This window comes from Microplitis demolitor, chromosome 5 (genome assembly GCF_026212275.2).
Source record: "Microplitis demolitor isolate Queensland-Clemson2020A chromosome 5, iyMicDemo2.1a, whole genome shotgun sequence".
In the NCBI taxonomy this organism is placed as follows: Eukaryota; Metazoa; Arthropoda; class Insecta; order Hymenoptera; family Braconidae; genus Microplitis; species Microplitis demolitor.
This window is the reverse complement of record NC_068549.1, coordinates 22,182,420-22,196,937: the sequence shown is the minus strand read 5'-3', so window position 1 is coordinate 22,196,937 and position 14,518 is coordinate 22,182,420. Positions and strand designations below refer to the sequence as shown.

At 30.4% G+C, this 14,518-nt stretch overlaps 3 protein-coding genes across 4 annotated transcripts; 1 reads left to right on the top strand and 2 right to left on the bottom strand.

Moving 5' to 3' along the window:
* The first annotated feature begins 145 nt into the window (after nt 1-145).
* LOC103572623 (putative gustatory receptor 22c) lies at nt 146-2,320 on the top strand. Its single transcript, XM_053739582.1, has 4 exons — nt 146-1,036; nt 1,576-1,784; nt 1,850-2,098; nt 2,216-2,320. Exons 1-4 carry the CDS (start codon nt 325-327, stop codon nt 2,318-2,320), a joined length of 1,275 nt encoding a protein of 424 aa, XP_053595557.1. The 5' UTR covers nt 146-324.
* On the bottom strand, nt 2,143-7,058 carry LOC103572604 (transmembrane protein 161B). Its single transcript, XM_014444577.2, has 11 exons — nt 6,583-7,058; nt 6,418-6,521; nt 5,844-6,099; nt 5,677-5,756; nt 4,927-5,142; nt 4,739-4,855; nt 4,197-4,337; nt 3,900-4,074; nt 3,738-3,834; nt 3,492-3,649; nt 2,143-2,678 (listed from the first exon to the last, which is right to left on the bottom strand). The coding sequence occupies exons 1-11, from the start codon at nt 6,583-6,585 to the stop codon at nt 2,559-2,561; spliced, it is 1,467 nt and encodes a 488-aa protein (XP_014300063.1). The 5' UTR covers nt 6,586-7,058; the 3' UTR covers nt 2,143-2,558.
* Nucleotides 7,059-7,790: 732 nt separating this feature from the next.
* LOC103572605 (chitooligosaccharidolytic beta-N-acetylglucosaminidase) lies at nt 7,791-14,430 on the bottom strand. 2 transcript variants are annotated; one of them, XM_008551259.1, is made up of 5 exons: nt 14,382-14,430; nt 14,098-14,188; nt 8,718-10,085; nt 8,501-8,631; nt 7,791-8,418 (listed from the first exon to the last, which is right to left on the bottom strand). In XM_008551259.1, exons 2-5 carry the CDS (start codon nt 14,118-14,120, stop codon nt 8,138-8,140), a joined length of 1,803 nt encoding a protein of 600 aa, XP_008549481.1. In that variant the 5' UTR covers nt 14,121-14,188; nt 14,382-14,430; the 3' UTR covers nt 7,791-8,137. The 2 variants fall into 2 exon arrangements, with proteins under 2 accessions (XP_008549481.1, XP_014300051.1); XM_014444565.1 differs by lacking the exon at nt 14,382-14,430 and having other exon boundaries at nt 14,098-14,209.
* Between the last annotated feature and the right edge of the window lie 88 nt (nt 14,431-14,518).

Below are 14,518 nucleotides of genomic sequence, written 5' to 3'. Positions count from 1 at the left end.
TGCGATTAACAATAAAAAAGTGAAAATAAAATTTTTTCATTTCGAAATAATTAATTACAAGCGTGACATAGAAGGAAATAAATTAAGCTTATTAGCACACATTTTTCAACGCTACTTAAGCTAATTATCACGCGGCAATTTTATTCGTAATACTAAACGAGTGAAACACGTAACAATAAAAGTAATGGCCAATTAATTATTAATTAATTAATTAATTAGAAATAACCGTTAATTTTTTGTCCTCTATGCCAGTTAGAAAAATTTTTCACACCTGCCACCATTCCATTTTGCGTTCATTCAGACTCCAAATCTGAAAAAAAAAAAATGGAATCAACGGAAGATTTGATAAAAGTTGTGATCGATAAAAACAGTAAAATAAATACAGAAACAATCAAGAAATTATTAAAACCCATGACTTTGATTTCATGGATTCTTTCTGCCGGAATATGTCACCCGGATTGTTCCAAAATAACAACAATAATAATACGCATTATAAATTTGATAATTTGTACCACAATAGTTGCTTACGGCGCACTAGATTTTTTTTTCTTTGAAAATGTATTTAAAAGTGATACATTCAAAATAATGTATTACACAAATAAAGTAACATGTTATGTGTCATCATACTGGTGCGTAATACAAGGAATCGTGCAGCACAAAAAATGGCCGGTGTTGGTTCACAAAATGATGACGATTGACAAAAAAATGAGCAGGCATGCTTTCATGGAATGCAATAATCGTTTGATAAATAAATTCCAGATATTTTCAGTGATCATAACCGTAATAATGGGGCCATTTTCACTTATTTGTCATGTGGTTTATTACTACAACATTCGGCCCGAAGATCTTTTTGCGTCTGATCTATTACTCTATCATACAATCGCCCAATCATTATCGATGAATCTGTATTTTGATATTATAGTTTTGTTTATTTATTCAAGATTGAAGGGGCTCAATAGTGGAATTAAGAAATTTCATGGCTGCAGTTCAGGGACTGTTGTATTGGAAATACGACGAATTAGAGAAATTTATGGTGGTGAATATTTATTTATTGTTTTGAAAGTTTTGTATGAAAGTAATCTATTTAAGACCGGGGCGGAAACACTACTGTAGGAACAGAAAATTTATTTTGTAACCACAAAATTAGATAACTTACGGTAGCAAACTTCTGCCTTAATATACGGATAACGAAATATTGCACTTGTCCCCATTTTCTAGGGTTACAGCTCACATGCTAAGACTCCATGTCTTTCCTTAATTGGCGTTATCATTTTTCTTGTGTGGGGAGTCGTCTCGAAGACGTCTGAACAGTTGTCACCCTATAACTCCATTTTTTTTGCAAGTTTTTTCTAAGATCATGTGGCTAGAATCGGAGATTTTGGCCATTTTCGAGGCCAATAGCTCTCCTGCTGAGACTCCGCGGCTTCTATTAATTTCTGTCATAATTTTTATTGTGCAGAAGGTCCTTCTGAACGCGTCTGAGCAGTTGCCACCCTATAACTCCATTTTTTGCAACTTTTTTCTAAGATTGAAAACAAAAAAAAATTAATGTACTAAAAAAAATTAATGCCGTAGGTATTTGCAATCTTGTGAGATACGTTAACAACATTTATGGTGTTCACTTACTCCTAAGTACCTTAAACTCATTCACAATGGTTGTGGCGACGTTATTCAGAATATACATGGGCGTCGTTGAAGACAAAAATATATTCATTCTTATTAACAATTTAATATGGATTATTTATACAATACAGGTGACATTAAACTGTTTTGTTTGCACATTTGTCCGCGGGCAGTCCAAAAAAACTGAAATCATTACTCACAAAATAATTATCAGGTAATTAAAATTTTTTGGCTTATCTATTTAGTTATTTACTTAATCATTAATAAAGTAGTTTTAGTAATTTTTTATAAATTTAGACGGCTGTCAAAGTGTCCAAGACCCTATGAGCTATATTCGGTAGACTTAAATCGCTCATGTGATCCGGAAATTTATTTACAACGAGAAATAAATAATTTTTCATCCCAACTTCATCACTCGACAATGAGTTTTAATGCATGTGGATTTTTTTTAATAGACAATAAACTGTTACGAAGCGTAAATATTTATATTTTATTTTATTTACATTTCATATATTTATTTATTTACAATATTTAGTCTTCTATTTAATCAATAAATCTATTAATTGATTAATTAATTAGTTATTGTTTTCAGTTTATCGGAGTCATTACAACTTATTTGATTATTCTTGTACAATTTTATGTACCAGAAGGAAAAAATATCAACAAACTTCACACTAATGCGACAAATGTATCGTAAAAAATAATCAATCTTTCATAAATAATTGTAGTAATTACTTAATAAATATTCGCACAGCAAAAAGAAAGAGTAATTGATAAAAAAAAATATCAGTCACTCGTTCACTGACGGTTGGTTTAATGCACTAAAATATTTACAGCAATCACTGATTGTGCGTTAATTTTTTTTTTACAAACAGGTCTCTGTAATTATTAATAAAATTTTATTCCTATTGACAATTTGATTTTATAATTTATTACTACGCTGCTGTTAAATATGATTGGCAGAACATTCCTAGTGCATTGGTAGCAAATATCGTGAAACATGTCCACCATGTTGCTAATCCAAAGAGACCACGGAATACTTCTGTTGTAAAAATCTGAAATTTATAATTTGATTTAAATTTTTATTAAGTATCTAGAAGTATGAAAATAAAAAAAATATGAATTTTACTGATTTTTAACTTTTTTTATACGCCCTTATGACTTTTAGTATCTATATTTTGGTTTAATGTCGATTGATCCCATGGTAACTGATCTCATCGATCACAACATGATTTATTTCTACCAACTACTCTGTTAGTGTATGTTAGTATATATTATGGGATCACTTTTCATGGGATCAGTTATCTAAGATCACTTGTTGTGGGACTAGTTATTTGGAATCTATTATTTTGGGTCAGTTATTTGGGATCAATTAATGATCTGGGATCAGGTAACTGGGATCAATTATCTAGCATCAGTTATTTGGGATCAATCAATTACTTAGGTTCAGATATTTGGGATCAATCAATGATCGGAGATCAATTATTTGGAGTCAGTCACATTTGGGATCAATTATTTCAATTCCATTACCTCGGGTCAGTTATTTGGGATCAATAAATGGTCTGGGATCAGTTAATTGGGATCAATTATTTGGGATAATTTGTTATGGGATCAATGATCTAAGACCAGTCTTCTGGGATCAATCAATGATGAGAGATCAGTTGATTGGGATCATTTGTCTTAGGCTACAGTTGCTGGGATCAGTTAACAGCACACCCTGTATATTTTTAAGCATACGGGCGTATAAAAATATTGAAAATTTATATTTATCTATTTTTATACTTCTATGTAAAAAAAATATCGATTAACCTAAAAAAAATTCGATTGAAATCATGAAAAGCCTACAGTAGAAAAAAAAAGTAGCGAACCTGTTTCAAAGATCCTAATGCTAAATGAAATTCTTCGGCAGTCTGTGTTATAGTTTTTTCACTACTTTCTGTAATTTTATCATCAATCACAGCAGAATGAGATTCGTCAATCGAGCATTCGTTCGACACATTACTAAAGCCATTCCACGAATAGCCACCTGCAAAAAAATTCATAAACAAAATATATATATATATATATATGTTTATTATTTATTCATTTATTATTCAATTAATAAATAAACCTACCAAGTGTTTTATACATAAATGAAAAAAACAAACACATCAATAATGGTGCTACAAATTGTATCGTTACAACGCAAAGATAATAAAATACAGCAGCAATCTAGAAAATTAAATCAATGAAAAAATCTCGATATCATTATACTGAAGAGTTCATTAACACATTACCTTTTTTTGCAGATCAACGTTAGTAATTCTACCAGATTCTTTTTTTTGTTTTTCTAGTCTTTGTTCAGCTAAATTTAAATACGATTGGAAATACATCGGCATGAACGATAATTTCAATAAAACTACAACAATAATAGCTATCAGTCTCATACTATCAAATGCATCTGACGTCATACTAAAAAATATATTTTACAAGTTAGTTTATGCAGTGACTATATTTACAAACAAAGTATTCGAAAAATTTCTTGACCAGTGGTCATGTACTATAATGATAAAATTTTCAAACACAACACTTACAGTGGACCACTTGTTCCTGTAAAAACACGCACAGTAAGGTAATCACGGCTTATGGGTTTGATCCATAAACAAACTAATAATAAAGGCGATGCAAAACTTATGTTTGCCAACAACAGTAAAATGTAACGATCTTTGTAATATCTAAAATGAAAAAAAATTATTATTTAGGAGACTTCTTGAAATTCTTCATTAAAACTATTAATTGATTACTTATAGTTATGTATTAATTACAGGTAGTAAATTAACCCGGGTAAAAATACTTTACCGAAGCTACCCTGAAATAGTAAAAAACTCTGACGGAACCCAGTTTTTTTATTTTTAGGCGAGAGCAGAGCATGCCTACGCTCAGGCTTAAGGCATGCAATTTTATAAGACGAACCCGAAATTATATTATTTTTAATAAAAAGCCCGGAAATTGGCCGATAAATTGAGTCAGCCTAATTTCGGAAATTTTTAGGCCAAATTTCGATCTAGTGTTCACTATGGGCCATAGGTCGATCACTTTTCGGTTTTTATCTGGGTAATGGTAAAAAAAAAAATACCTTAAGGCATCCTTATGCATCTGAGCCATTCTTAACCCAGGAAATGTTAATAAGGAACCAAGTAACCCGCACCAGACTGCTAAGAAAAATTTCAAAACAATTTTTGATGCTGGCCCACTAGAAAAGTATATTATTTATTAAATAGCAGTTGTATGCATTTTCGAATTAATATATTATTTTATTCTCACGTCGAAGAAAGTCCTTGTTCCCCGAGAAACTTGGTCGCACTTTGATTGAAACTTGTGTAAGCTTTATCTAAACCAATTTCCAAAATTTTGTCATCGACAATTAGGACAGCCATGGCGATTAGCAAATAAACGAATCCCATCACAATGCAAGTCGATCTCTCACCGACATTTTCATCCCCTTTGAAATACTGGACCCACAGGACTATCAGTGTTTTGCTGTATGTTTTATTTAATTAAAGAATAATTTACCATTTAATTATTAACTTTTTTCAACTGAAAATTTTTGAAAAAAACGGAATTGTTGGTTCGGTCTGATTTTCAAAAATCGAGTTTTCATCAGATGTCTACGTTTTGAGGTCGGAAAATAATTTTTGTCGTATAATATTTTTGGGAGGAATTGATTTGAATATTTATTGAAAACTTCAAAAAGGCTCATTAAGGCCAAAGTTGATTAGATTTCGAAGTCCGTCTGTCGAGTAAAATTTTATTATTGTTTTTTAGGTTCTTGTTATATAAATTGGTAAGCCGTTCGATCGATTTGTCTTGAAATTTAATCAAAGCTAATTTTCAAAAAGTCTTTTCAATTGCCGCGAAGTTTTTGAGCTCGAAAACAACTGAAAATTTTGGGGTTGGTGTAGGGTCGGTTTTTCAGGTTTTTGAGGTTAAATTACTAAAAAAGACGGAAATTTATACAATAATCGAGTAATTTGCTGTAAATATGTGACGATAATACTGAATTTAAAAGGATACAATGAAAATCCAATGACTAGTACACACCAGAGCATACTTAGATTTATTTCCCCTTCGATTGAATAAAAATAGTAGTAAATCTGTAATTAAAATATTAAGGATTTAGTTTTTAATTGATAAGGGCTGATTATTAATTAGATGTTAATTTTAATAAGCAGCTTTTGTACCTCTGTTAACGCATATGTTATAGATGCATAGATTGCGAAATCTAATAGCCATTGAAAATCCGAAAAATACTTTAAATGAACAATGTCTAGTTTTGAAACTTGAGCGTTTTCTAATGTTATATCTAGATTACGTGGCACGTGAAAAGTTTCGTGTGATTTTCCATTTTCCATGTGCTTTCCTTTTCTCGGTTTTTCTTTTGGTATATTCGCTAAACTTTTTAATTCTGCGTTTGTTGGATACAAGTATCGTATTAATCTGTAATTATTTTATATATATAGTAGTGATAAATTGTATTTTAAATAAATATATAGTATTTTAGTTTACTTTTAAAAAGTTAATATACGAGAAGACCTAATTAAAGCTGAAAAAAAAAAAAAAAAACAAATTTCGAGATGTGAACAGAATATAATTCAAATTTTCTGACAGGACAATGAAGACCTTGTTTGTAAAAATGAAAAAAAACTGATGACAAAATTCAACTGAATTTACATGCAGGGATAAAAAATTAATTTTAATTAATGATATAAAATTTTAATTACGAAAGGCAATATAAAATTATTTAAAAATTCTTACCCAGTGGAACATAAAACCCATCTCGCAAATGAAAAATGAGGATTTATTTTTTGTATTAAACTAACAATTACTAATGTTATTACTAATTGAACTCCCAAAAGTGCCTGAAATTAATAAAAATTTTTATTATATGAATTTATAAATATAAAAATTTAAAAAACTCACCATTGTAAGAAATAAAAATGTAGTAATACAAATGATCGTTATATTAAAACGGGCCGAGTTATTTAAGAAAGTAGGCTTTTGAGATTTACAACAAAAGAGGGGATGTGTTTTATAAAATTATCTATGTCTCGGTAATAAATAGACTAAGTGTATTATGAGATGACTAAGACTAGACTGGACTAGACTAAAGATTCACAAGCATTCATACTATTATAAACTTATATATTTATTTTAAAATAAAAAAAATTTAGGTTAGTCATAACCTCTTTGTCGCGTGTACGAACACTTTGTCTTAACGAAATAAAGAGAATGAAAAATAAAAATGATATTTGAGGTCTTAAATTTATTCAAATTTCCATTGTGTCTATGATCATTGCAAACTAATAAGTTTATAAGACTTGTCTGTTATTGTTTTTTTCCAAGCGATTAAGTAAAGATGGGAGTGCACTTTTCACCCCCACTTATTTGATGTTCCAATCAAAACTCAGGATCCAACCACAGTATCCATTGTTTCCAACTTTGTATCATCGTAAGATATATATACGATTCTCGCTTGTTTTTGTATATGGTACTTTTTTCTAGGAATTACCAAATTATCTATTGCAGCTACAATGGAAGCGAATGAGAATGAGATCCGTCAACCCAAGCAAAAAATGTATATTAGGGTGGGAGACAAAGTAGTAAGAATATTTTTCGGTTAGGGGTGGGGGGGGGGGGGGTATTTTGTATTGAAGACCAAAACAAAAATTGAACGAAATTTGTACCCATGGGGGCTAAGAGGGGAATAGGGTCCATGTTTTACCATGGGTAAGCATTGATGGAGGTTTCAAAGAAATGCAAAAGATGGCGGTGTGTAGCCCATTGGAATATGGTGGGTTATACAGGGTCCGCGCCTGCGGAATGTGTGGTTATACTTTTAATAATGTATTGAAAAATTATATTTAATAGGTTTAATCATTTTTTGGATTCTTATAAATTTTGTTACGATATTCTTCAGAGTGTTCATGTAATTTTTTTTTTTTTTTTTTTCAAAAAAAAAAAAAAAAAAGAAAATTGTGGATTAAGTCGAATTGAAAAAAATTTTTTAAATAGTATAATAATACCAAAAATATAGACTTAAGTAAATAAAATTCATTCAATTTTTTTATAAATAATTTAATTAACAATAAATACATTTACAGTAAATTTGTTATTTTTTGTCACTTTTCTAGACTGCGTATCAGTTTTTCAGAGATACAGTTTCTAGAAACTTTTGATTTCTCGGAAAATAAACCGACCCGTTGAATTAAAATCCTACGGCTAATTCTCGTAGCAATTTTGATCAAATCTAGATCGAATCCTGAGCAAGTCAAACAAAATAGGGGCAGGGGGGAGGCAAAATGGGCTCCTCATGAGGATAAGATGACCCCTATGCATTTGAGGATCTGTTTCGCTCCCGAATCATCCGATACTCAAAATTTTAGGGGCCCCATTTTGCCCCAGCCCCTTCCCCTACTATACCTATACTCTGTTTTTTCATGATATTATTAAGATTTCTACTTGGAAAATGCTCGAATCACTTAGAATCATTCAAATAATATATTGAATCATCCATGACCTCATATGGCCAGCGACATAACGCTTGATTCTGAAGACACCATTCTGGGGCTAAATGACCAGCAAAAATACCCCGATCTACTAAGCGCTCGCGATGCCAGTATACTCGTGATTCAACATCCGACAAGCGATTTTCTGCTTCGGTCCATAATCTTCCCGCTAATGCTGCAGCTCGAGGCCACAGACGTGAATCCAGGGAAGAACTGTCAACCGATTCTGACCACAGGACTGCTTCTCCACCTAAAATGAAAAAAATGCAATGTTAATTTTCTTAATTCATTATGATGTCGAATGAAAATTATGAAATTTCATCAAGAATTACCAAAAATCAAATGACGTTTTGATTGCAAATTTAGATTGTTGATGACTCTCAATGGTGAATAGTCGTAAATTTTTCTCCAATCATTGTAGGGCGAACACCAGTTATTTCCAGAGCCAACATGAGATCCAAAGCTAAATTACAAATAATCAAATTTCATTTTTTTGTCTAACGGGAGTGTATGTTACCGACTAGATTTATAATTTCTTATCAAACTCACCCGCAATCTAGATAATGTACATCATAATGTGAAAAAATAACTCTAAAGTCATTTTCCAACAGATCTTTAATCGTCTGATGGTCATCTTTACCCATCCAATTCTGAATTATATAATTTTTATTATCCAACTGATTAAGATTTTGTTTCATAGTCAAATTACTTGACCACAAAATAGCCGGAATATCTTTGCCATCATTAGCCAACTTCAGCTTCTCATAAGCCCGTTTCTGGAAGCTGGCCCACAGATGGATAAAGTCCGCGTCCGACAACTTTGACTCAGTAGTGTTGGCCCATCGCTTGATAACTTCCGAGGTTTGCCAGCAATTCTTATTAACCTGATCGCCCCCCATGTGGAAAACATCTGGCTCAAAGTCTGTCAACATATCCTTGTAAAGCCCTTCCAGAATTTCAAAGACTCTATTGCTGATAGGATTCAGCTGACCACACGGTGGCACTGGGCAGTACGACGTCCAGGGCTCAGCACGATAACAGATCAGAGCGTCATCGCCAATCCACTGCCAGCCTTCACCCACGTGTGCTGGGGCATCTAGTTCAGGAACGACCCGGACCCCATGATAAATCCCGAATTCTTTAATTTCCTTTATGTCTGCGGCAGTGTAGACTTTGCTAGGCGAGTACGCGCCATACCGAGTCATATTCGGCCAAGTGCGACTGACGTAAGGGAAACTTTGCTGATCAGTAATATGCCAATGCAGTGTATTCAATTTAGACATACCCATTGCCTCGATTGTTTTCATTATCGCAGACTTTGTTATGTAGTTGCGACTGGTATCCACTAATATTCCGCGGTATGGATACGCTGGACTATCTCTAATCCAGGCACCCCCTACTATTTGAACCTCATTACTGATGTCATTGAAGGTAATCAACTGCTCTAGTGTTTCGAACCCGTTTCTGATACCGAAATAATTATCAGCTTTCAATGTAATGTCCACCGAAAATGCCGACGTCCATATTGACAATTCATAACCTTCTTTAGTCTCCAACGTCAGTGACATATCATTGGTACTTTGTAGATCCTGTACAAAAATCTGTATTTTCCTTCTTCTTACCAATCGTGACATGTTTGGTTTAAATCCTCTCAAGTAGTTTTTGAAAGCATTTACTTTGCGCATGATAAAATCACCTACGACAGTTTTTCTATATGCGTCATAATATCGTACTCTTTTGACATCTATATTGACCAGGATACTATTAAAACCATTTATGTCGCTTGGTTCTGGCCATATAATTCCCCTGCCACAAATTATACGACAGGCGCTTAACGATAGTAGTGACGTTGTATTATTGCCCGTTATTTCAATTTTTTTACAAACATTTTCGATACATTGGTAATGCCACAGTGGTCTAAAAATATAAAAAAAATTTTTTTTTAATATGCAAACAGAGATTTAAAGAGGTTCAACCGAAACTAGTGAGTCAAAGTAGTGCTTGAATTTTTTTGTTTGCTAAATTCTCCTAATAGTTATGAAAATTCATTATTTTAATTTATAATAACATAACGAATTCATAAATAAAAATTTATTACTTATTTAATTGAAGAAAGTAATTAAATTACTTGGTTATTTTTGACTCATATAATTTGTTAAAAAGATTTGGCAACAGCGCGTTATAACTTTTTGCACATCGATATTCAAATTTAAGCGGGAAAAATTTATTTCTAATCTCGTCTCTCTTATAAATGTATTTCTATCTTTGTTTTTTCTCTCAGCTGCTTTCGCGATGTTGCCAAACCCGCAATAATATGTACCTCTGTCGATGAACGAGATTAAATAATAAAGTTTAACTTGAATTATTTAAATAATTACAACGGTAACACTATATTGTTAAAATCTTATCATATTCCAAAAATATTCAAGTTTATGGCATGTGGTTTTTTATTTCTTAAACTTGGGAGGTTAATAATGAAAAAAATCGAATAAGTCATGTCGGGAGCTTGTTCGCCATAACCCTACTTAAAAAATCCGATAGATTCTTATAGCTGTATGTATAAGGCCCTATACTTAACTATAGCACTTCACATAGAACTCATTCATTCTTATAAAATTTCTATAGGAATTTATGAGGATCTATTGGATTCTATGAGATTTTCTAAACAGGGAAGAGAATGTGTATAAGAACTTTAAAAACGTCATTTTTAAATCTTTTTTTCTAAAAAACTAGGTGGATCATATTCAAATTTTGAGAACACATAGATAAAGTACTTCTTTACATGTATACTAAGTTTCAAATCTTAAAGTTGGAAAATCCTTTTTACATTAAATTCGGTCGAACCTTAAATGCGTTTTTTATTTATTTTTCTTACTTTTCACCCACTGAATTACCGTGTGATAAACAAAACTCAAAAAATATAAGCAAAAGTATTTTGTGACCGAACATATTATTGCAAAATCTAAAGTTTTGATTGTGATAAAATTTTTTTTGTAAAGTAAATGAAGACTGGCACGAGAAATAGTGTTTTTCAATTTATATACTATGATTCCTTCTGGATATTTATCTGACAGGTGTCTTTACAATAATAGGATACTACCACGAATATTGATGTCTCACTTTGCTTTTCGTGTAGAACAAACAGTTACAAATATTAATATAGTAAACATACAAATTGATTCAATAGCGATTCATATGCTACCGATAGTGTCTATTGTAGTATTTATACCTCTTACTTATGGTTGTATGTTTATCTGTGTACATATGTCTGGAAGATAATCAAATTTTTTTATAAAAGAAGAAACAGAGATATTGTTTTGTATATATTATAAAATAACGAATATATTTCTGCGTTTCTTTAGATAAATTTAATGAGAACAAACTAATGTCTTACAATGATTTTGTTTATCTAAAGTTACTAATAGCATGTTTTTTATAAATATATATAAAGTGAACAATAATGTGAATGGTGATTTTCTGTTGCCATCCATATGTAGGTTTGAAAACTCGTGTCACATATAAATGTGGAAATGTAAACGTCATATATATGTATGACGCACATTCAATACAAGTGTTAAATTAAAAATAGCGTTTATTTACACTGAGGCGTAAGACATTTTTCGGCAACTTAAGAGCAGAAGAATCAATCATAAAACTATGTCAACATTAATGAAAAAAATATTCTAAATGACGTATACATTATTTTCCTTTAACCAATATGACATACTTATATTATTAATGGTTATCATTAATACAATTTGACAATATGTAAATGAATAGTCAAAAAACATACTAATTAAGATAATTTTTTTACTATTGACAGAAATGCTATCATGTCAATTGATTAGAGATGATAGTAATGTAAATTTTGTAAATATATGCATGAATATTTAGGGCAAAATGGGGAGCCAAAAAATGTATTTTTTAAAAATAGTTTTTAATTATTATGCCGAAGACACTTAATTTATATTTACATATTTTCAAATTGTGTGAAGAAAGATTATCAACATTAGAAGTATGTCATATTGGTTAAAGAAAAACATTGTACAGTGTATTTTTAATTTTTTCTTATTCTAATGATGACACAGTTTTTATTATTAATATTATCGCTCTTAATTTGCAGGAAGAATTAAAAATAGACATTGCTTATAATAAAAGCTGTTTTCAGTTTAAGAGGCACACCTGGTGTGAAGGCCTAAAAAAGGTGATTTTTTGGAATTTTTATTAAAAAAACTGCTTAGTTAAATGTTTCAAAATTTTAAGAATATATTTATACATGTTTTAAGAATATACAGGGAAATTTAAAAAAAAAAAAAAAAATTAAATAATTTTTGAGTTATACACGATCTCCGACGGCGCGAACAAAAAGGTCATCCACTGCTGCAGTAACACTTTTATTGAAAATTAAATATATAAATATATAAGGAAGACCAGGGAACGATGGACCCTCCGGGGCACGATGGACTCTCAGAAAAAAAAAATTTGCAGCTTAGGGTGCCGTCGTACCCTGGTCTCTCCTATATATAAAATTTTGAGTACAACTTTTGGCCCTTCTTCAGAGCAATATATATATATATATATATATATATATATATCGCGTGCCAAAAAGTAAAAGGGCGTTTACCAATGTATGCGCCCTTTTACCTTTGCAAAGGTAAAAGTGCGCATAAATTTTTTTTTCATCGCCAATTGATTAGTAAAAATTTTCTACGCTCGAAAATCACATATTGTTTCCCCAAAGGTAAAAGGGCGTATATCTTTAATTATGCGCCCTTTTAGCTTTAGGAATTTGAAAATTTTGTGACCAAAAGGTAAAAGGGCGTATAAATTTTTTTTCTAAAAAATTTATTAAAAAGCTTAGCCGAAGTCTAAAAATGAAAAAAAAAAAAAAATGCTGCAAATTGTATGAATGTTATTTTATTTCACAGTTAATTATTAGAGTTTATAATAGTATTTTAAAATTCTTATACTAAATTGAAAAAAAAAAAAAGCAGAAATAGCCGGTTCATTTAGGTACGATTCCTATACCCTCTTCCTCCGTGTCTGTCGCACGTACTTTGGATTTTTTTTTTTTTTTTTTTTTTTCATATATTCTGATTCATGACGGATCCATAATCCAAAACACTGATCAAAGAAAAAGTCAATAAATTTTTATTTTTTATAGTCGTTATGAAAATTTTTTATTCAATTGAAAATTTGATATTTTCATTTTATTTTTTTTTTCAGTTATTTTATTTTTAATAAATAAAAAAAAAAAGTTTAGGAGGAGTGTTTTTTCATCTAACTTGTCTTGTGAAATTATTTGTCAGTATTTTGTATTAAAACTAGAATTTTTTTTTATGCGCCCTTTTACCTTTAGGCACTACTTTTCAAAAGGTAAAAGGGCGTATGTCTTGAGATACGCCCTTTCAGCTCAAGGATGTCCAAATTTTTTTTTTGCAGATCTTTGCGTTTCGAAAAATTTCAAAGCTAATGGCAAAATAAAATTTTTTTATACGCCCTTTCAGCATAATTCTCTACTAACCTGTAGCAACACGCCCTATTACCTTTTGGCACGCGATATGTGATCTATGCGAGATTTTAAATGAAATTACGGATTTATCTTCAATAAGACAGTTTTGATTTTTTAACGAAATAAAAAAACTAATAAATCTTAAAAAAAATTATTTTCAGTCTATATCATAATTATTATAATCGACGTAATAATAGTTACGTTATCTAATTACTTTTAAAATTTTTCATTCTCCCAAATCATTTCGAAATTGGATTTTAATTGGTTGATGATAAAATGTTTCTAATCATAAGTATAGTTATTTTTATCAATCACGATAATTTTAATTATTGAAGCAACTGTTCTACAATCAATAGCACTCAAACCACGTAAAGAGTTCGTAATATATAGATTTTATATTTTTTATTACATATTTACCTTGACAAGTGTTCACTTTTCATCCTTTTCAACCTTTTACCCTTGAAAGCTTACCCAATCATCGTATTGATTGGTGAATAGTGATTATTATCTATGCAAATACATAAATGTGTTTGATTAGTAGTAATTTTTATTTCATTTATAGTCATATTAACATTAAAATTTATATCTAATAAACAATAGAAACAGTAAACATATATAGTACAAATTATTTTGCAATAATAATTTTAAAAAATTTAAATTTAAAACAATTTAAAGTAAAAATAAAAAAACTGAAATCGTACTCTTTAAATCTGAAATAGTGTATGTACACTATTCTTCAGTAGTTTTAACTGTTTCAAATTTATAAAGTAAAAGTTTTAAAAAAGTTAAACTTGAAATTTTGAACTGTCTCAAATTTAGAAAATCCTTTTAAATGTCA